The sequence below is a fragment of the Engystomops pustulosus genome, chromosome 7 (assembly GCF_040894005.1).
Source record: "Engystomops pustulosus chromosome 7, aEngPut4.maternal, whole genome shotgun sequence".
Taxonomy (NCBI): Eukaryota; Metazoa; Chordata; class Amphibia; order Anura; family Leptodactylidae; genus Engystomops; species Engystomops pustulosus.
Window position 1 is genome coordinate 9923983 of NC_092417.1, and position 23065 is coordinate 9947047.

General features: G+C 40.9%; 1 protein-coding gene across 12 annotated transcripts; it reads left to right on the forward strand.

Annotated features, from left to right (window-relative positions):
- Positions 1 to 836: 836 nt before the first annotated feature.
- On the forward strand, positions 837 to 22895 carry LOC140069252 (uncharacterized). Of its 12 annotated transcripts, none has more exons than XR_011848754.1 (7): positions 837 to 903; positions 13939 to 14102; positions 15568 to 15739; positions 19681 to 19707; positions 19788 to 19871; positions 19959 to 20075; positions 20817 to 22893. XR_011848754.1 is itself a non-coding variant. In XM_072114730.1 (7 exons), exons 3-7 carry the CDS (start codon positions 19705 to 19707, stop codon positions 21256 to 21258), a joined length of 573 nt encoding a protein of 190 aa, XP_071970831.1. In that variant the 5' UTR covers positions 13963 to 14102; positions 15568 to 15739; positions 19681 to 19704; the 3' UTR covers positions 21259 to 22894. The 12 variants fall into 12 exon arrangements, 6 of the variants coding, with proteins under 6 accessions (XP_071970836.1, XP_071970831.1, XP_071970833.1 ...); XM_072114730.1 differs by lacking the exon at positions 837 to 903 and having other exon boundaries at positions 13963 to 14102; positions 20817 to 20936; positions 21010 to 22894; XR_011848753.1 differs by having other exon boundaries at positions 19681 to 19871.
- Positions 22896 to 23065: the final 170 nt, after the last annotated feature.

The window sequence follows — 23065 nt, forward strand, 5'->3', positions numbered from 1 at the left end:
ATCAGGCCTTTTTCGGTGCCATTTACAAAAGCATGCGTTTTTGCTAGTTTTTCCCAATTATCTTAATAGATAAACAGGTTGTACCATGTTTACCATGCGTTTGGCTAGTTTTGAAATAGTTTTTCTAAATTTATGAAAGTGGAAGCAGCTGTGAAAGTGTCGTCACTGGTGCTTACACTTCCACTTTCCATGAAGAAAAATGTTGTAAAACCATCCAAACACACGGTAACACGTAAAAACAGTGCGAAATGTGTCATTTTCTGGGGGAATGAGCTGACATTTTCATGAATATCATTTTGATAACCTTTTGATTAGTCTGGCTATTATCCCACATCATGTCACTAGGTTTCTTGTAAGTCATAGTTGATCTAGAGGGAGCTGCCTGTAAGGAAGCCAAGAGGCAATGTTTTCTTATCTCACCTTGGAAAATGTATTTGCAGATAGTAATGGGAAAATACATGCAACACATAGAAAAGGGAATGTCTCCTCATGTGGATGAAATGTTACAAAATTAAAAAAAATTGGTCAAAATATATAAATATTTAAAGTTTTTTTTTTTTTAAATAAATATAAGATAACTGTCTGCCCTAAGGGAATCACATGTAGTTAATAGGAGGACACAGGTAGAGGAAGGAACTATAGAACTTTTCCCCCTCCTAAAGTGATCTATGGAGGAAACCGCAGCTGATGAATTTCTAAGAAAGACTAAAAATTGGTCACTGCTGACAACAAGCCTCATCCACATCCCTCTGTGTATAGAGAAGGTGTCAGGGTGTGGGGGAGGGGAGATGTTCTGTCATGTAATGGGGTAAATGTTTCTTCCACATGTAATGAAGGTTTTGTGTCTTGCAGGATTTATTATCTATTGAGGATCAGAGATGAATATTATATCTCCCAGTGATGGTAAGATTCTCCCGCTGTCTTCCTCCGGCTCTTCTACTTCTTACACTATTACTGATATGATATCACTGCTGTTCTCACATCCGGCTGCAATTACATGTTCTGAGATTTATGCTTTATGTTACAATGACCATCAAGGTAACTAAGAGGCAATGTTTTCCTTATCTCATCCTGGAAAACATATTCCCATATCTCCCAGAACTTCTTCCTGCAGCATCAATGGCAGCAAGTCTCCTTATGGAGAGCTCTTACCTCCTGACCCTACATGTATCCAGAGTATTACCTCCATACTGTGTCCTTATAGTGGTATCTGTGTATTGTGTATATGATATGTGTGTGTTATGTACATTACATGTATACAGGGGCAGTGATGAGGATAATACCTCCATACTGTGTCCTTATAGTGGTATCTGTGTATTGTGTATATGATATGTGTGTTATGTACATTACATGTATACAGGGGGCAGTGATGGGGGATATTACCTCCATACTGTGTCCTTATAGTGGTATCTGTGTATTGTGTATATGATATGTGTGTGTTATGTACATTACATGTATACAGGGGCAGTGATGAGGATATTACCTCCATACTGTGTCCTTATAGTGGTATCTGTGTATTGTGTATATGATATGTGTGTTATGTACATTACATGTATACAGGGGGCAGTGATGGGGGATATTACCTCCATATTGTGCCCTTATAGTGGTATCTGTGTATTGTGTATATGATATGTGTGTGTTATGTACATTACATGTATACAGGAGGCAGTGATGGGGATATTACCTCCATACTGTGTCCTTATAGTGGTATCTGTGTATTGTGTATATGATATGTGTTATGTACATTACATGTATACAGGGGGCAGTGATGGGGATATTACCTCCATACTGTGTCCTTATAGTGGTATCTGTGTATTGTGTATATGATATGTGTGTGTTATGTACATTACATGTATACAGGGGGCAGTGATGAGGATATTACCTCCATACTGTGTCCTTATAGTGGTATCTGTGTATTGTGTATATGATATGTGTGTTATGTACATTACATGTATACAGGGGCAGTGATGAGGATATTACCTCCATACTGTGTCCTTATAGTGGTATCTGTGTATTGTGTTATGTACATTACATGTATACAGGAGGCAGTGATGGGGATATTACCTCCATACTGTGTCCTTATAGTGGTATCTGTGTATTGTGTATATGATATGTGTGTTATGTACATTACATGTATACAGGAGGCAGTGATGGGATATTACCTCCATACTGTGTCCTTATAGTGGTATCTGTGTATTGTGTATATGATATAACTGTGTGTTATGTACATTACATGTATACAGGAGGCAGTGATGGGGATATTACCTCCATACTGTGTCCTTATAGTGGTATCTGTGTATTGTGTATATGATATGTGTGTTATGTACATTACATGTGTACAGGGGCAGTGATGGGGATATTACCTCCATACTGTGTCCTTATAGTGGTATCTGTGTATTGTGTATATGATATGTGTGTTATGTACATTACATGTATACAGGGGGCAGTGATGGGGATATTACCTCCATACTGTGTCCTTATAGTGGTATCTGTGTATTGTGTATATGATATGTGTGTTATGTACATTACATGTATACAGGAGGCAGTGATGGGGATATTACCTCCATACTGTGTCCTTATAGTGGTATCTGTGTATTGTGTATATGATATGTGTGTGCTATGTACATTACATGTATACAGGGGGCAGTGATGGGGATATTACCTCCATACTGTGTCCTTATAGTGGTATCTGTGTATTGTGTATATGATATGACTGTGTGTTATGTACATTACATGTATACAGGGGGCAGTGATGGGGATATTACCTCCATACTGTGTCCTTATAGTGGTATCTGTGTATTGTGTATATGATATGTGTGTTATGTACATTACATGTATACAGGAGGCAGTGATGAGGATATTACCTCCATACTGTGTCCTTATAGTGGTATCTGTGTATTGTGTATATGATATGTGTGTGTTATGTACATTACATGTATACAGGGGGCAGTGATGGGGATATTACCTCCATACTGTGTCCTTATAGTGGTATCTGTGTATTGTGTATATGATATGTGTGTGTTATGTACATTACATGTATACAGGGGGCAGTGATGGGGATATTACCTCCATACTGTGTCCTTATAGTGGTATCTGTGTATTGTGTATATGATATGACTGTGTGTTATGTACATTACATGTATACAGGAGGCAGTGATGGGGATATTACCTCCATACTGTGTCCTTATAGTGGTATCTGTGTATTGTGTATATGATATGACTGTGTGTTATGTACATTACATGTATACAGGAGGCAGTGATGGGGATATTACCTCCATACTGTGTCCTTATAGTGGTATCTGTGTATTGTGTATATGATATGTGTGTTATGTACATTACATGTATACAGGGGGCAGAGATGGGGATATTACCTCCATACTGTGTCCTTATAGTGGTATCTGTGTATTGTGTATATGATATGTGTGTTATGTACATTACATGTATACAGGAGGCAGTGATGGGGGATATTACCTCCATACTGTGTCCTTATAGTGGTATCTGTGTATTGTGTATATGATATGTGTGTTATGTACATTACATGTATACAGGGGGCAGTGATGGGGATATTACCTCCATACTGTGTCCTTATAGTGATATTTGTGTATTGTGTATATGATATGTGTGTTATGTACATTACATGTATACAGGAGGCAGTGATGGGGGATATTACCTCCATACTGTGTCCTTATAGTGGTATCTGTGTATTGTGTATATGATATGTGTGTTATGTACATTACATGTATACAGGGGGCAGTGATGGGGATATTACCTCCATACTGTGTCCTTATAGTGGTATCTGTGTATTGTGTATATGATATGTGTGTTATGTACATTACATGTATACAGGGGGCAGTGATGGGGATATTACCTCCATACTGTGTCCTTATAGTGGTATCTGTGTATTGTGTATATGATATGTGTGTGTTATGTACATTACATGTATACAGGAGGCAGTGATGGGGATATTACCTCCATACTGTGTCCTTATAGTGGTATCTGTGTATTGTGTATATGATATGTGTGTGTTATGTACATTACATGTATACAGGGGGCAGTGATGGGGATATTACCTCCATACTGTGTCCTTATAGTGGTATCTGTGTATTGTGTATATGATATGTGTGTTATGTACATTACATGTATACAGGGGGCAGTGATGAGGATATTACCTCCATACTGTGTCCTTATAGTGGTATCTGTGTATTGTGTATATGACTGTGTGTTATGTACATTACATGTATACAGGAGGCAGTGATGGGGATATTACCTCCATACTGTGTCCTTATAGTGGTATCTGTGTATTGTGTATATGATATGACTGTGTGTTATGTACATTACATGTATACAGGAGGCAGTGATGGGGATATTACCTCCATACTGTGTCCTTATAGTGGTATCTGTGTATTGTGTATATGATATGTGTGTTATGTACATTACATGTATACAGGGGGCAGAGATGGGGATATTACCTCCATACTGTGTCCTTATAGTGGTATCTGTGTATTGTGTATATGATATGTGTGTTATGTACATTACATGTATACAGGAGGCAGTGATGGGGGATATTACCTCCATACTGTGTCCTTATAGTGGTATCTGTGTATTGTGTATATGATATGTGTGTTATGTACATTACATGTATACAGGGGGCAGTGATGGGGATATTACCTCCATACTGTGTCCTTATAGTGATATTTGTGTATTGTGTATATGATATGTGTGTTATGTACATTACATGTATACAGGAGGCAGTGATGGGGGATATTACCTCCATACTGTGTCCTTATAGTGGTATCTGTGTATTGTGTATATGATATGTGTGTTATGTACATTACATGTATACAGGAGGCAGTGATGGGGATATTACCTCCATACTGTGTCCTTATAGTGGTATCTGTGTATTGTGTATATGATATGTGTGTTATGTACATTACATGTATACAGGGGGCAGTGATGGGGATATTACCTCCATACTGTGTCCTTATAGTGATATCTGTGTATTGTGTATATGATATGTGTGTGTTATGTACATTACATGTATACAGGGGCAGTGATGAGGATATTACCTCCATACTGTGTCCTTATAGTGGTATCTGTGTATTGTGTATATGATATGTGTGTGTTATGTACATTACATGTATACAGGAGGCAGTGATGGGGATATTACCTCCATACTGTGCCCTTATAGTGGTATCTGTGTATTGTGTATATGGTATGTGTGTGTTATGTACATTACATGTATACAGGGGGCAGTGATGGGGATAGTACCTCCATACTGTGTCCTTATAGTGGTATCTGTGTATTGTGTATATGCTATGTGTGTTATGTACATTACATGTATACAGGGGCAGTGATGGGGGATATTACCTCCATACTGTGTCCTTATAGTGGTATCTGTGTATTGTGTATATGATATGTGTGTTATGTACATTACATGTATACAGGGGGCAGTGATGGGGATATTACCTCCATACTGTGTCCTTATAGTGGTATCTGTGTATTGTGTATATGATATGTGTGTGTTATGTACATTACATGTATACAGGGGGCAGTGATGGGTATATTACCTCCATACTGTGTCCTTATAGTGGTATCTGTGTATTGTGTATATGATATGTGTGTTATGTACATTACATGTATACAGGGGGCAGTGATGAGGATATTACCTCCATACTGTGTCCTTATAGTGGTATCTGTGTATTGTGTATATGATATGTGTGTTATGTACATTACATGTATACAGGGGGCAGTGATGGGGATATTACCTCCATACTGTGTCCTTATAGTGGTATCTGTGTATTGTGTATATGATTTGTGTGTGTTATGTACATTACATGTATACAGGGGGCAGTGATGAGGATATTACCTCCATACTGTGTCCTTATAGTGGTATCTGTGTATTGTGTATATGCTATGACTGTGTGTTATGTACATTACATGTATACAGGTGGCAGTGATGGGGATATTACCTCCATACTGTGTCCTTATAGTGGTATCTGTGTATTGTGTATATGCTATGACTGTGTGTTATGTACATTACATGTATACAGGTGGCAGTGATGGGGATATTACCTCCATACTGTGTCCTTATAGTGGTATCTGTGTATTGTGTATATGATATGTGTGTTATGTACATTACATGTATACAGGGGGCAGTGATGGGGATATTACCTCCATACTGTGTCCTTATAGTGGTATCTGTGTATTGTGTATATGATATGTGTGTTATGTACATTACATGTATACAGGGGGCAGTGATGGGGATATTACCTCCATACTGTGTCCTTATAGTGGTATCTGTGTATTGTGTATATGATATGTGTGTGTTATGTACATTACATGTATACAGGAGGCAGTGATGGGGATATTACCTCCATACTGTGCCCTTATAGTGGTATCTGTGTATTGTGTATATGGTATGTGTGTGTTATGTACATTACATGTATACAGGGGGCAGTGATGGGGATATTACCTCCATACTGTGTCCTTATAGTGGTATCTGTGTATTGTGTATATGATATGTGTGTTATGTACATTACATGTATACAGGGGGCAGTGATGGGGATATTACCTCCATACTGTGTCCTTATAGTGGTATCTGTGTATTGTGTATATGATATGTGTGTGTTATGTACATTACATGTATACAGGGGGCAGTGATGGGTATATTACCTCCATACTGTGTCCTTATAGTGGTATCTGTGTATTGTGTATATGATATGTGTGTTATGTACATTACATGTATACAGGGGGCAGTGATGAGGATATTACCTCCATACTGTGTCCTTATAGTGGTATCTGTGTATTGTGTATATGATATGTGTGTTATGTACATTACATGTATACAGGAGGCAGTGATGGGGATATTACCTCCATACTGTGTCCTTATAGTGGTATCTGTGTATTGTGTATATGATATGTGTGTTATGTACATTACATGTATACAGGCGGCAGTGATGGGGATATTACCTCCATACTGTGTCCTTATAGTGGTATCTGTGTATTGTGTATATGCTATGACTGTGTGTTATGTACATTACATGTATACAGGTGGCAGTGATGGGGATATTACCTCCATACTGTGTCCTTATAGTGGTATCTGTGTATTGTGTATATGATATGTGTGTTATGTACATTACATGTATACAGGGGGCAGTGATGAGGATATTACCTCCATACTGTGTCCTTATAGTGATATCTGTGTATTGTGTATATGATATGTGTGTTATGTACATTACATGTATACAGGAGGCAGTGATGGGGATATTACCTCCATACTGTGTCCTTATAGTGGTATCTGTGTATTGTGTATATGATATGTGTGTTATGTACATTACATGTATACAGGAGGCAGTGATGGGGATATTACCTCCATACTGTGTCCTTATAGTGGTATCTGTGTATTGTGTATATGATATGTGTGTTATGTACATTACATGTATACAGGAGGCAGTGATGGGGATATTACCTCCATACTGTGTCCTTATAGTGGTATCTGTGTATTGTGTATATGATATGTGTGTTATGTACATTACATGTATACAGGAGGCAGTGATGGGGATATTACCTCCATACTGTGTCCTTATAGTGGTATCTGTGTATTGTGTATATGATATGTGTGTTATGTACATTACATGTATACAGGGGGCAGTGATGAGGATATTACCTCCATACTGTGTCCTTATAGTGGTATCTGTGTATTGTGTATATGATATGTGTGTTATGTACATTACATGTATACAGGGGGCAGTGATGAGGATATTACCTCCATACTGTGTCCTTATAGTGGTATCTGTGTATTGTGTATATGACTGTGTGTTATGTACATTACATGTATACAGGGGGCAGTGATGAGGATATTACCTCCATACTGTGTCCTTATAGTGGTATCTGTGTATTGTGTATATGATATGTGTGTTATGTACATTACATGTATACAGGAGGCAGTGATGAGGATATTATCTCCATACTGTGTCCTTATAGTGGTATCTGTGTATTGTGTATATGATATGTGTGTTATGTACATTACATGTATACAGGAGGCAGTGATGGGGATATTACCTCCATACTGTGTCCTTATAGTGGTATCTGTGTATTGTGTATATGATATGTGTGTTATGTACATTACATGTATACAGGGGGCAGTGATGGGGGATATTACCTCCATACTGTGTCCTTATAGTGGTATCTGTGTATTGTGTATATGATATGTGTGTTATGTACATTACATGTATACAGGAGGCAGTGATGGGGATATTACCTCCATACTGTGACCTTATAGTGGTATCTGTGTATTGTGTATATGACTGTGTGTTATGTACATTACATGTATACAGGAGGCAGTGATGGGGATATTACCTCCATACTGTGTCCTTATAGTGGTATCTGTGTATTGTGTATATGATATGTGTGTTATGTACATTACATGTATACAGGGGGCAGTGATGGGGATATTACCTCCATACTGTGTCCTTATAGTGGTATCTGTGTATTGTGTATATGATATGTGTGTTATGTACATTACATGTATACAGGAGGCAGTGATGGGGATATTACCTCCATACTGTGTCCTTATAGTGGTATCTGTGTATTGTGTATATGATATGTGTGTTATGTACATTACATGTATACAGGAGGCAGTGATGGGGGATATTACCTCCATACTGTGTCCTTATAGTGATATCTGTGTATTGTGTATATGATATATGTGTGTTATGTACATTACATGTATACAGGGGCAGTGATGGGGATATTACCTCCATACTGTGTCCTTATAGTGGTATCTGTGTATTGTGTATATGATATGTGTGTTATGTACATTACATGTATACAGGGGGCAGTGATGGGGATATTACCTCCATACTGTGTCCTTATAGTGGTATCTGTGTATTGTGTATATGATATGTGTGTGTTATGTACATTACATGTATACAGGAGGCAGTGATGGGGATATTACCTCCATACTGTGTCCTTATAGTGGTATCTGTGTATTGTGTATATGATATGTGTGTTATGTACATTACATGTATACAGGAGGCAGTGATGGGGATATTACCTCCATACTGTGTCCTTATAGTGGTATCTGTGTATTGTGTATATGATATGTGTGTTATGTACATTACATGTATACAGGAGGCAGTGATGGGGGATATTACCTCCATACTGTGTCCTTATAGTGATATCTGTGTATTGTGTATATGATATATGTGTGTTATGTACATTACATGTATACAGGGGCAGTGATGGGGATATTACCTCCATACTGTGTCCTTATAGTGGTATCTGTGTATTGTGTATATGATATGACTGTGTGTTATGTACATTACATGTATACAGGGGGCAGTGATGGGGATATTACCTCCATACTGTGTCCTTATAGTGGTATCTGTGTATTGTGTATATGATATGTGTGTTATGTACATTACATGTATACAGGCGGCAGTGATGGGGATATTACCTCCATACTGTGTCCTTATAGTGGTGTCTGTGTATTGTGTATATGATATGTGTGTTATGTACATTACATGTATACAGGAGGCAGTGATGGGGGATATTACCTCCATACTGTGTCCTTATAGTGGTATCTGTGTATTGTGTATATGATATGTGTGTTATGTACATTACATGTATACAGGGGGCAGTGATGGGGGATATTACCTCCATACTGTGTCCTTATAGTGGTATCTGTGTATTGTGTATATGATATGTGTGTGTTATGTACATTACATGTATACAGGGGGCAGTGATGAGGATATTACCTCCATACTGTGTCCTTATAGTGGTATCTGTGTATTGTGTATATGATATGTGTGTGTTATGTACATTACATGTATACAGGAGGCAGTGATGGGGATATTACCTCCATACTGTGTCCTTATAGTGGTATCTGTGTATTGTGTATATGATATGTGTGTTATGTACATTACATGTATACAGGGGGCAGTGATGGGGATATTACCTCCATACTGTGTCCTTATAGTGGTATCTGTGTATTGTGTATATGATATGTGTGTTATGTACATTACATGTATACAGGGGGCAGTGATGAGGGATATTACCTCCATACTGTGTCCTTATAGTGGTATCTGTGTATTGTGTATATGATATGTGTGTTATGTACATTACATGTATACAGGAGGCAGTGATGAGGATATTACCTCCATACTGTGTCCTTATAGTGGTATCTGTGTATTGTGTATATGATATGACTGTGTGTTATGTACATTACAGGTATACAGGATGCAGTGATGGGGATATTACCTCCATACTGTGTCCTTATAGTGGTATCTGTGTATTGTGTATATGATATGTGTGTTATGTACATTACATGTATACAGGAGGCAGTGATGGGGATATTACCTCCATACTGTGTCCTTATAGTGGTATCTGTGTATTGTGTATATGATATGACTGTGTGTTATGTACATTACATGTATACAGGAGGCAGTGATGGGGGATATTACCTCCATACTGTGTCCTTATAGTGGTATCTGTGTATTGTGTATATGATATGTGTGTTATGTACATTACATGTATACAGGGGGCAGTGATGGGGGATATTACCTCCATACTGTGTCCTTATAGTGGTATCTGTGTATTGTGTATATGACTGTGTGTTATGTACATTACATGTATACAGGAGGCAGTGATGGGGATATTACCTCCATACTGTGTCCTTATAGTGGTATCTGTGTATTGTGTATATGATATGTGTGTTATGTACATTACATGTATACAGGGGGCAGTGATGGGGATATTACCTCCATACTGTGTCCTTGTAGTGGTATCTGTGTATTGTGTATATGATATAACTGTGTGTTATGTACATTACATGTATACAGGGGGCAGTGATGGGGATATTACCTCCATACTGTGTCCTTATAGTGGTATCTGTGTATTGTGTATATGATATGTGTGTTATGTACATTACATGTATACAGGGGGCAGTGATGGGGATATTACCTCCATACTGTGTCCTTATAGTGGTATCTGTGTATTGTGTATATGATATGTGTGTTATGTACATTACATGTATACAGGAGGCAGTGATGGGGATATTAACTCCATACTGTGCCCTTATAGTGGTATCTGTGTATTGTGTATATGATATGTGTGTTATGTACATTACATGTATACAGGGGCAGTGATGAGGATATTACCTCCATACTGTGTCCTTATAGTGGTATCTGTGTATTGTGTATATGATATGTGTGTTATGTACATTACATGTATACAGGGGGCAGTGATGGGGATATTACCTCCATACTGTGTCCTTATAGTGGTATCTGTGTATTGTGTATATGATATGACTGTGTGTTATGTACATTACATGTATACAGGGAGCAGTGATGAGGATATTACCTCCATACTGTGTCCTTATAGTGGTATCTGTGTATTGTGTATATGATATGTGTGTTATGTACATTACATGTATACAGGGGGCCGTGATGGGGATATTACCTCCATACTGTGTCCTTATAGTGGTATCTGTGTATTGTGTATATGATATGTGTGTGTTATGTACATTACATGTATACAGGAGGCAGTGATGAGGATATTACCTCCATACTGTGTCCTTATAGTGGTATCTGTGTATTGTGTATATGATATGTGTGTGTTATGTACATTACATGTATACAGGGGGCAGTGATGGGGATATTACCTCCATACTGTGTCCTTATAGTGGTATCTGTGTATTGTGTATATGATATGTGTGTTATGTACATTACATGTATACAGGAGGCAGTGATGGGGATATTACCTCCATACTGTGTCCTTATAGTGGTATCTGTGTATTGTGTATATGATATGTGTTATGTACATTACATGTATACAGGAGGCAGTGATGAGGATATTACCTCCATACTGTGTCCTTATAGTGGTATCTGTGTATTGTGTATATGATATGTGTGTTATGTACATTACATGTATACAGGAGGCAGTGATGGGGATATTACCTCCATACTGTGTCCTTATAGTGGTATCTGTGTATTGTGTATATGATATGTGTGTTTTGTACATTACATGTATATAGGGGGCAGTGATGGGGATATTACCTCCATACTGTGTCCTTATAGTGGTATCTGTGTATTGTGTATATGATATGTGTGTTATGTACATTACATGTATACAGGAGGCAGTGATGGGGATATTACCTCCATACTGTGTCCTTATAGTGGTATCTGTGTATTGTGTATATGATATGTGTGTTATGTACATTACATGTATACAGGGGGCAGTGATGGGGATATTACCTCCATACTGTGTCCTTATAGTGGTATCTGTGTATTGTGTATATGATATGTGTGTGTTATGTACATTACATGTATACAGGAGGCAGTGATGAGGATATTACCTCCATACTGTGTCCTTATAGTGGTATCTGTGTATTGTGTATATGATATGTGTGTTATGTACATTACATGTATACAGGGGGCAGTGATGGGGATATTACCTCCATACTGTGTCCTTATAGTGGTATCTGTGTATTGTGTATATGATATGTGTGTTATGTACATTACATGTATACAGGGGGCAGTGATGGGGATATTACCTCCATACTGTGTCCTTATAGTGGTATCTGTGTATTGTGTATATGATATGTGTGTTATGTACATTACATGTATACAGGGGGCAGTGATGGGGATATTACCTCCATACTGTGTCCTTATAGTGGTATCTGTGTATTGTGTATATGATATGTGTGTTATGTACATTACATGTATACAGGGGCAGTGATGGGGATATTACCTCCATACTGTGTCCTTATAGTGGTATCTGTGTATTGTGTATATGATATGTGTGTTATGTACATTACATGTATACAGGAGGCAGTGATGGGGGATATTACCTCCATACTGTGTCCTTATAGTGGTATCTGTGTATTGTGTATATGATATGTGTGTTATGTACATTACATGTATACAGGGGGCAGTGATGGGGATATTACCTCCATACTGTGTCCTTATAGTGGTATCTGTGTATTGTGTATATGATATGTGTGTTATGTACATTACATGTATACAGGGGCAGTGATGGGGATATTACCTCCATACTGTGTCCTTATAGTGGTATCTGTGTATTGTGTATATGATATGTGTGTTATGTACATTACATGTATACAGGAGGCAGTGATGGGGGATATTACCTCCATACTGTGTCCTTATAGTGGTATCTGTGTATTGTGTATATGATATGTGTGTTATGTACATTACATGTATACAGGGGGCAGAGATGGGGATATTACCTCCATACTGTGTCCTTATAGTGGTATCTGTGTATTGTGTATATGATATGTGTGTTATGTACATTACATGTATACAGGAGGCAGTGATGGGGATATTACCTCCATACTGTGTCCTTGTAGTGGTATCTGTGTATTGTGTATATGATATGTGTGTTATGTACATTACATGTATACAGGGGCAGTGATGGGGATATTACCTCCATACTGTGTCCTTATAGTGGTATCTGTGTATTGTGTATATGATATGTGTGTTATGTACATTACATGTATACAGGAGGCAGTGATGGGGGATATTACCTCCATACTGTGTCCTTATAGTGGTATCTGTGTATTGTGTATATGATATGTGTGTTATGTACATTACATGTATACAGGGGGCAGAGATGGGGATATTACCTCCATACTGTGTCCTTATAGTGGTATCTGTGTATTGTGTATATGATATGTGTGTTATGTACATTACATGTATACAGGAGGCAGTGATGGGGATATTACCTCCATACTGTGTCCTTGTAGTGGTATCTGTGTATTGTGTATATGATATTACGGCTCATACTATACTATACCAGTGTCTTTCCTGGCCTGTGCCGGGTTCCCCTGGCAGCACAATGACATTTCTGTACTGATATCCACTGCTGACCGTCCTCTGCATGTCCTGGAAGATTTCATCCTTGTGTCTCCCTCATATTCAGATGATGAGACCCAGAAGTTTTACCAGCAGCTTTGTCACTATCCACATCATGTCCTGAGGATGACGTATGAATATTTCCACGAGGATCTGATCTACATTGTGGAGAACTGGAGGAATCAATCACTTCTACATGAGCTGATCTCCCGAAATATCCCAGATCTGGAGGTGAGAGAACATGATGTGCCAGTGTTATATACAGGTGTCCCCTGTGTTATCAGGTGTTATATACAGGTATCCCCTGTGTTATCAGGTGTTATGTACAGGTGTCCCCTGTGTTATGTACAGGTGTCCCCTGTGTTATGTACAGGTGTCCCCTGTGTTATGTACAGGTGTCCCCTGTGTTATGTACAGGTGTCCCCTGTGTTGTGTACAGGTGCCCCCTGTGTTGTGTACAGGTGCCCCCTGTGTTGTGTACAGGTGCCCCCTGTGTTGTGTACAGGTGCCCCCTGTGTTGTGTACAGGTGCCCCCTGTGTTGTGTACAGGTGCCCCCTGTGTTGTGTACAGGTGCCCCCTGTGTTATCAGGGATGAATCTCCGGGTTATCAGAGTAAGGCCACGTGTACAGCGCCTCTCGCCCTTCCCATCCCTGCACAGTCATGGTAGCAGGACACACAATGTTCTCGCCGCACTGTGACCGCACAATAGACCTCAGTGGGGGCCGTGACCTCGCTGCCATTTTTGCGGGAAGCTCACAACCTTCTTTTACAGGCCTATGGCTTATATAGCAGATTATATTGTGTAAGTATTATAAGTGTAGCTATCCCGTCTTGCCCCACACATACATAAGGGGGTCATTACATTCTGGTAAATATTATGATTGTTACTTGTGGATTCAGGATTTTCTCCCCAACTATTCCATATATTCCTCTCCTCTGGACCAGCACATTATAGAGAAGACATTAAAGGGAACCTACCACCACATATCTACTTATAAAGGTAGATCGGGCGGTAGGTGGATCTATAGGACGTGAGGATAGACCTTTTAAGGGCTAATACTCAAGTCCCCACAATCTTTTGATAACTTTTATTTCGCTAATATGTAAATTTTCTAAAGAGGCTACTGTGGTGTGGAGTAGCCGGAGCTGAGGCTACACGGCGCGGCTACTACACGCCCCAGTAGCCTCTTTTATCCACCTACCAGATAACTTCGGCGCGTAGCTCCTCATAGCTGCACGCCCTCGCCTGCGAGCCCTGCCGTCTGCGCATGCAGGCCTGCGGCTGCGCAGTCATTGGAGCCACTGCGCATGCGCAGACGGTAGTCTTCGCAGACGAGGGCGTGCAGCTATGAGGAGCTGCGCGCCGAAGTTATCTGGTAGGTGGATAAACGAGGCTACTGGGGCGTGTAGTAGCCGCGCCGTGTAGCCTCAGCTCCGACTACTCCACACCACAGTAGCTTCTTTAGAAAATTTACATATTAGCGAAATAAAAGTTATCAAAAGATTGTGGGGATGTGACGATTAGCCTTTAAAAGTTCTATCCTCACGTCCTTTCAATGCACCTACCACCCGATCTACCGTTATAGGTAGATATTTGGTGGTAGGTTCCCTTTAAATATCTGTGTATATTAACCCTTAGTATTGTCTCCTTGTATAATGTCCCTTTTGTCTGACCTTTCTTGTGATCTTTCTAGAAATACATGAGTCTAGAACATGATGGAAACACCTTGGCACGGACTTTACTCCAGGATATTTTCCGGAGAGGAAGAGAAGCTGTGATAACGTTGTGGGTCAGTCTTCATGCATTACGGAAGGATCATGGTTCCCCGGTCCTGGACGCTGTACTGGAGGAGCTCGGCCACAGAGGTAACATTGTGTATGACATGTGTCACTCATCATATCCGGGGCTCATCATGTACAATGACCTCAGTAATACAGATCTCTGCACTGGATCAGTCATTCTCCGCAGTGTATAAATGTACAGATGGAGAAACGTGTAATATACAAAGGACTAACACTCTTATCTCACAGAGCAATAACGTTATAGAGACTTTGTGCAGCTGCTTTTTTATCTGTAAATGATTGTCCTGGGACGGGAAGAATATAATCAGATTGTGGATCTTAAATTTCTTTCACCAGATGTGATCACATATTAACCATTTACTCTCTGCAGAGAAAACACATCTTTTAATAATTATAAACTGGTGAATAGTTCTGAGAATGCATCAAATGGTCACACAGCAGTGTCAGCTGTGATCATACCCCAAATAGTGACAAGCGTGTGGAGATAGTTTGTAGCAGTGTCCAGCCCTGATATGAAACAGAGGACCAGGAAATAGATGGATAGATCTAATTGTCTCTCTTACGTTGTCCTGCTTCCTCCTCTTGGCTGGTGTTGTCCTCTCACGTTGTCCTGCTTCCTCCTCTTGGCTGGTGTTGTCCTCTCGCGTTGCCCTGCTTCCTCCTCTTGGCTGTTGTTGTCCTCTCACGTTGCTCTGCTTCCTCCTCTTGGCTGGTGTTGTCCTCTCACGTTGCTCTGCTTCCTCCTCTTGGCTGGTGTTGTCCTCTCACGTTGTCCTGCTTCCTCCTCTTGGCTGGTGTTGTCCTCTCACGTTGCTCTGCTTCCTCCTCTTGGCTGGTGTTGTCCTCTCACGTTGTCCTGCTTCCTCCTCTTGGCTGGTGTTGTCCTCTCACGTTGCTCTGCTTCCTCCTCTTGGCTGGTGTTGTCCTCTCACGTTGCCCTGCTTCCTCCTCTTGGCTGGTGTCGTCCTCTCACGTTGTCCTGCTTCCTCCTCTTGGCTGTTGTTGTCCTCTCGCGTTGCCCTGCTTCCTCCTCTTAGCTGTTGTTGTCCTCTCACGTTGTCCTGCTTCCTCCTCTTGGCTGGTGTTGTCCTCTCACGTTGTCCTGCTTCCTCCTCTTGGCTGGTGTTGTCCTCTCACGTTGCTCTGCTTCCTCCTCTTGGCTGGTGTTGTCCTCTCACGTTGCCCTGCTTCCTCCTCTTGGCTGGTGTCGTCCTCTCACGTTGTCCTGCTTCCTCCTCTTGGCTGGTGTCGTCCTCTCACGTTGTCCTGCTTCCTCCTCTTGGCTGTTGTTGTCCTCTCACGTTGCCCTGCTTCCTCCTCTTAGCTGTTGTTGTCCTCTCACGTGACCTTGCTTCCTCCTCTTGGCTGGTGTTGTCCTCGCACGTTGTTCTGCTTCCTCCTCTTGGCTGTTGTCTCTCTCACGTTGTCCTGCTTCCTCCTCTTGGCTGTTGTTGTCCTCTCACGTTGCCCTGCTTCCTCCTCTTAGCTGTTGTTGTCCTCTCACGTTGCCCTGCTTCCTCCTCTTAGCTGTTGTTGTCTCTCTCACGTTGTCCTGCTTCCTCCTCTTGGCTGGTGTTGTCCTCTCATGTTGCTCTGCTTCCTCCTCTTGGCTGTTGTTGTCCTCTCACGTTGCCCTGCTTCCTCCTCTTGGCTGGTGTTGTCCTCTCACGTTGTCCTGCTTCCTCCTCTTGGCTGTTGTTGTCCTCTCACGTTGTCCTGCTTCCTCCTCTTGGCTGTTGTTGTCCTCTCACGTTGTCCTGCTTCCTCCTCTTGGCTGTTGTTGTCCTCTCATGTTGCCCTGCTTCCTCCTCTTGGCTGGTGTTGTCCTCTCACGTTGTCCTGCTTCCTCCTCTTGGCTGTTGTTGTCCTCTCACGTTGCCCTGCTTCCTCCTCTTGGCTGTTGTTGTCCTCTCACGTTGCCCTGCTTCCTCCTCTTGGCTGTTGTTGTCCTCTCACGTTGCCCTGCTTCCTCCTCTTGGCTGTTGTTGTCCTCTCACGTTGCCCTGCTTCCTCCTCTTGGCTGTTGTCTCTCTCACGTTGCCCTGCTTCCTCCTCTTGGCTGTTGTTGTCTCTCACATTCCCCTGCTTCCTCCTCTTGGCTGTTGTTGTCCTCTCACGTTGCCCTGCTTCCTCCTCTTGGCTGGTGTTGTCCTCTCACGTTGTCCTGCTTCCTCCTCTTGGCTGGTGTTGTCCTCTCACGTTGCCCTGCTTCCTCCTCTTGGCTGGTGTTGTCCTCTCGCGTTGTCTTGCTTCCTCCTCTTGGCTGTTGTTGTCCTCTCACGTTGTCCTGCTTCCTCCTCTTGGCTGGTGTTGTCCTCTCACGTTGCCCTGCTTCCTCCTCTTGGCTGGTGTTGTCCTCTCACGTTGCCCTGCTTCCTCCTCTTGGCTGGTGTTGTCCTCTCACGTTGTCCTGCTTTCTCTTCTTGGCTGGTGTTGTCCTCTCACGTTGTCCTGCTTCCTCCTCTTGGCGGTTGTCGTCCTCTCACGTTGTCCTGCTTCCTCCTCTTGGCTGTTGTTTTCCTCTCACGTTGCCCTGCTTCCTCCTCTTGGCTGTTGTTGTCCTCTCACGTTGCCCTGCTTCCTCCTCTTGGCTGGTGTTGTCCTCTCACGTTGTCCTGCTTTCTCTTCTTGGCTGGTGTTGTCCTCTCACGTTGCCCTGCTTCCTCCTCTTGGCGGTTGTCGTCCTCTCACGTTGTCCTGCTTCCTCCTCTTGGCTGTTGTTTTCCTCTCACGTTGCCCTGCTTCCTCCTCTTGGCGGTTGTCGTCCTCTCACGTTGTCCTGCTTCCTCCTCTTGGCTGTTGTTTTCCTCTCACGTTGCCCTGCTTCCTCCTCTTGGCTGGTGTCGTCCTCTCACGTTGTCCTGCTTCCTCCTCTTGGCTGGTGTTGTCCTCTCACGTTGCCCTGCTTCCTCCTCTTGGCTGGTGTTGTCCTCTCACGTTGCCCTGCTTCCTCCTCTTGGCGGTTGTCGTCCTCTCACGTTGTCCTGCTTCCTCCTCTTGGCTGTTGTTTTCCTCTCACGTTGTCCTGCTTCCTCCTCTTGGCTGTTGTTGTCCTCTCACGTTGTCCTGCTTCCTCCTCTTGGCTGTTGTTGTCCTCTCACGTTGTCCTGCTTCCTCCTCTTGGCGGTTGTCGTCCTCTCACGTTGTCCTGCTTCCTCCTCTTGGCTGTTGTTGTCCTCTAGGTCAGTGATTTTCAACCTTTTTTGAGCCGCGGCACACTTTTTATACTTAGAAAATCCTGGGGCACACCACCAACCAAAATAGCACAAAATGACACTAAAACAGTCATATTATACATATAGTTATTAATATAGATTACTCAGTGTGAAACCTGGGCCTGTTTCGATGTATATATATACATACATATATATACATACATATATTAATAAATAAATAATAGGAAAAAAAACACATGAGTCCCCCCCTATTTTCTGCAAGCAGCTAGATACAATACAGCAGCTACAGCCTGGCATTACTGTGGTGGAATAGATCACATTTTTTGGCCTTTTCCAGCCCAATAATACCAGCCTGTGGCCGCCCCAGTACCCAACCATCCCTTGATGGTTTGGTACTGGATTGTACCCGGCTCTTCCCGGCACCCCTGGTGGCAATGGGTACCGGGGTAATGGATAAGGGGCTTAGCCTTTACGCCTAACACTAAGCCCCGTCCTTAGTAATAAGCTCCGTCTATTAGACAGCGCCATTACTAACATGACATTGCAACTCGTCTAAAAAAAACACACAGTTTTGGGAAAAATATTTTTATTTGAAATAAAAACTCCCCAGACAAACCCTGGTTAACCATTTTATTTCAAAGTGAAAATCCACAAGTCAACGTCGTAGTCCACTGCATGAACGACTCTAGGAGACATAATGGGGAAAAAATCATTCATCTACCAAAAAAATATATGCAAAGAGAGAACGACATAAAGCAAGCAAATGGGAGTTTTATGGACGACTCTCTATTATCTATATTACATCTTTCTAATTTTATCTTATTACAGAGTATCTGAGTTTGTGAAAAAAAAATGGTAAGTTATTTATTTTAATAACATAATTTTAAAAAAGACAGACAACCATTGACATTTTTTTAAATCTATATTTTTCATAGGCAACACAAAATTCTATTTCAACATCCGAAGAAACGGGAGAGTTATACACTAATCAACTATCTTCAAACAATGCTAACAGCCAGGTAATATTACATCTATTTTTATGTAAAATTCTATTTTTAATCTGTAACTCTTTCAACTTGTAATATCTGTCTCTCATTATTTTACAGTCTCTACCGTCAGACCTTATGTTCAGTGTTACTGCTGGTGATAATTCTGACATTATATTTGAGACAAATTATGATATCATTGGTTGTTATATAGAAGATGAGAATTTTAATCTTGAGGTTAGTACAGAAGTTGTATTAGTAAATATGGTTGATTTTTCTATTTTTTATCACTCAATTTTTGTCAAATAAGTAACATATATACTCGAGTATAAGACAACCAGAGTATAAGCCGACACCACTAATTTTACCACAAAAAACTGTGAAAACCTATTGACTCGAGTATAAGCCGAGGGTGGGAAATGCATTGGTCACAACCTCCCCAGTATATATCCAGCAAGCCCCCAGTAGTATACAGCCTGCCCCAGCCCAGCACTTAAAAAGAAAATAATTATATACTCACCCCCCCGGCGGCCCTGATGCGCAGCATGGCTCCCCGATGTCAGCACGGCTCCTCTTCTGTCTACCATGCCTGTCCTATTTTTTCTGTAACAGCCTGCAGGGGTACGGCCATATTCTCTCCCGGCTGGCAAGGAGAAAACATGGCCACGCTGTACAGGCGCGGAAGACAGAGGAGGAGCCGCGCTGCGCATAGGGGCCGCCGGAGGATGAGTAGATAATTATTTTTTTTAAGTGCTGGGCTCAGCACATTTTTGGTGTTGAAAAACTTGTATATACTCCAAGGGTTACCACCAAAACCACCGCTATTATTATCCAATAGCTCTTATCTCTGTGTGAATGAGCTGTAGACGTAATAAGGCATGGATCAAAAACATTCATCATCGTGTGTACTAAGATTTCTTCAATCAATTACAATTTTTTTTTCTTGATTTTAATATTGATTTTATTCAAATCTTTTAGGCTCTGTTTTTAGAGTCTCCTTCTACAATTAATGAAGTGGTTGGGATTCATGAAGTGTACCAACAAAATATGGAGACCGAACAAACGGGTAATAACTCAACAGTTGAATTGGATCAGGAGGTAAGTTATAACAGGGCCTTTAAATTCAATTCAGCAATTAGAATATCAACTAAAAAAATTGTATTTGTTCTAGATGCAAGATTTAATTGCTGAATTAGATCTTCAGTTGTCATCAAGATCATCAACCTTGCAGTGTTTCCCTGATAACCCCCGCATAAGTGAGAATCTTCGATATGTAGTTTTTCATGAAGAAGAAGAAGAAAACAGGATAGGATCTATTTCATGGTGTACTTGTACACACTGGGGCAAATTTACTTACCCGGTCCATTCGCGTTCCAGCGGCGGCTTCTCCGCTCTGGATTCGGGTCCGGCCGGGATTTAATAAGGTAGTTCTTCCGCCGTCCACCAGGTGGCGCTGCTGCGCTGAAAGTAAACTCATCGCGCCGGAATGCACCGAGCTGGACCAGGTGAAGGTAAGCGGTCCTTATGCGACACATTTTCGGTTTTTAAATGCGGCGGTTTTTCCGAATACGTCGGGTTTTCGTTCGGCCACGCCCCCCGATTTCCGTCGCGCGCATGCCAGCGCCGATGCGCCACAATCCGATCGCGTGCGCCAAAATCCCGGGGCAATTTAAGTACAAGCGGCGCAAAACGGAAATATTCGGGTAACACGTCGGGAAAACGCGAATCGGGCCCTTAATAAATGACCCCCACTGTGTTCCTATGCCCACTAACATTGAATCCATATGTTGCTTTGAGATTCAAAATGTCAAGCCGTACCTGCAGTCATCGACTTGCATAATTGAACATGATTTGTTCAATATCTACTGCCGGAGACAAGACACTGGGTCAATTAATGTACGGCTTGCAGGACAATTTCTTCGTCCACCACCACGCAAAATTGTAAACCGGTATTGAAATTAAATATTCTGAAAAATCATAATCACAATAAATGTGATCCATTATCTTAAATGAAATTGTTAAAAAATGTCTACAAAATTTAGAGAAAATCTTACATAAGGTATTACTTGATACCAAAAATTGTGATTGTAAATTTTAAATATGGTTTTTATTTTTTACTACTTCTAAAATTAATTTTCTGTTTATTTAAACATTGTCATATGTATTCGGAAAACAGCCTACCGTGCTTTCACTACATGGATTCATGGATTTCTCGGAGTCGGGAACAGGCGACCAATACCATCCTGTGTCGTGAATTCTGTTAGAAGTACATATCCTGATCCAGACAACGAATACGTTGGTTTCAAACCCTGCGACGATGATGCAGCAGAATTTTTTGCTCTTGAATAATTTTTTAAAAGTTATTTAGTTACTATAAATTATGTTAATTTATAAAATTTTCTTTTTTGTTTGCTATATTACATTGACAAAATTGAGTAAGGCTCCTTTTGCACTACAGATTGAAATTATCAGTTAATAATCCCATTGACATCAATGCAAAGTTTATTTATTCCAAGAAAGCGGTTTTCCCACGAGGGCAAGTTAGGCCCTATCTACAGGATATGGCCTAACTTGCTGCTCACTGTGGGTCTCAGTGCTGAGACCTACACAGATCATGACAATGAGGTGTCCAACTGATCCCTCGCCGGTCCTCTGACTAAAATGGGAGCATATGTAATGACTGTTCCGCTCCATTTATCTCTATGGAAGTGACGGAGATGGCTGAGTAACAAGTTCTCGTGATCTGCAGGGGACCCACACTGATCAACAAGTTAGGCCCTATCCCGAGGATAGAGCATAACGTGTCTTCGTGGGAAAACCCTTTAATTTATTTATAGCCAGGCATCAGTGACGGTTACTTAAATTTTACAATGATGTCAATGTGATTTTTAAATGATTTTTCAATAAAGCCACTTATGGCTATTGATCTTTTTTCCTGTGTCACACATCAACATGGAATATTGATCTGTTTATAAGATGTAAACAAAGTGTTATTGTTTATTATAAAAAAATGGAAAAAATGTTTATATTTTTTATTTATGGTTTTATGTTTCAGATTTACATTGTTTGAAGTAAACTTGGAATATTTAAAAAAAAATTGTTTGTTTTATTAGACTATCAGTTTTACAGGGAACATTCTCCAAAATGGTGAAGAGATATATTATAACACTGAGGTTTAACTTCACTTTAGTTTGAAGTGTGATAAAAACAAGTAAAACAAATCATAC

Excerpts from the sequence above, each read along its gene's own strand:
- LOC140069252 (XM_072114729.1), top strand. The coding sequence starts at position 15,674 with ATGCATTACGGAAGGATCATGGTTCCCCGGTCCTGGACGCTGTACTGG. Across the intron at positions 15,740-19,787 it reads GGAGGAGCTCGGCCACAGAG|GCAACACAAAATTCTATTTC; the intron begins GTAACATTGTGT and ends TATTTTTCATAG. Across the intron at positions 19,872-19,958 it reads CAAACAATGCTAACAGCCAG|TCTCTACCGTCAGACCTTAT; the intron begins GTAATATTACAT and ends ATTATTTTACAG.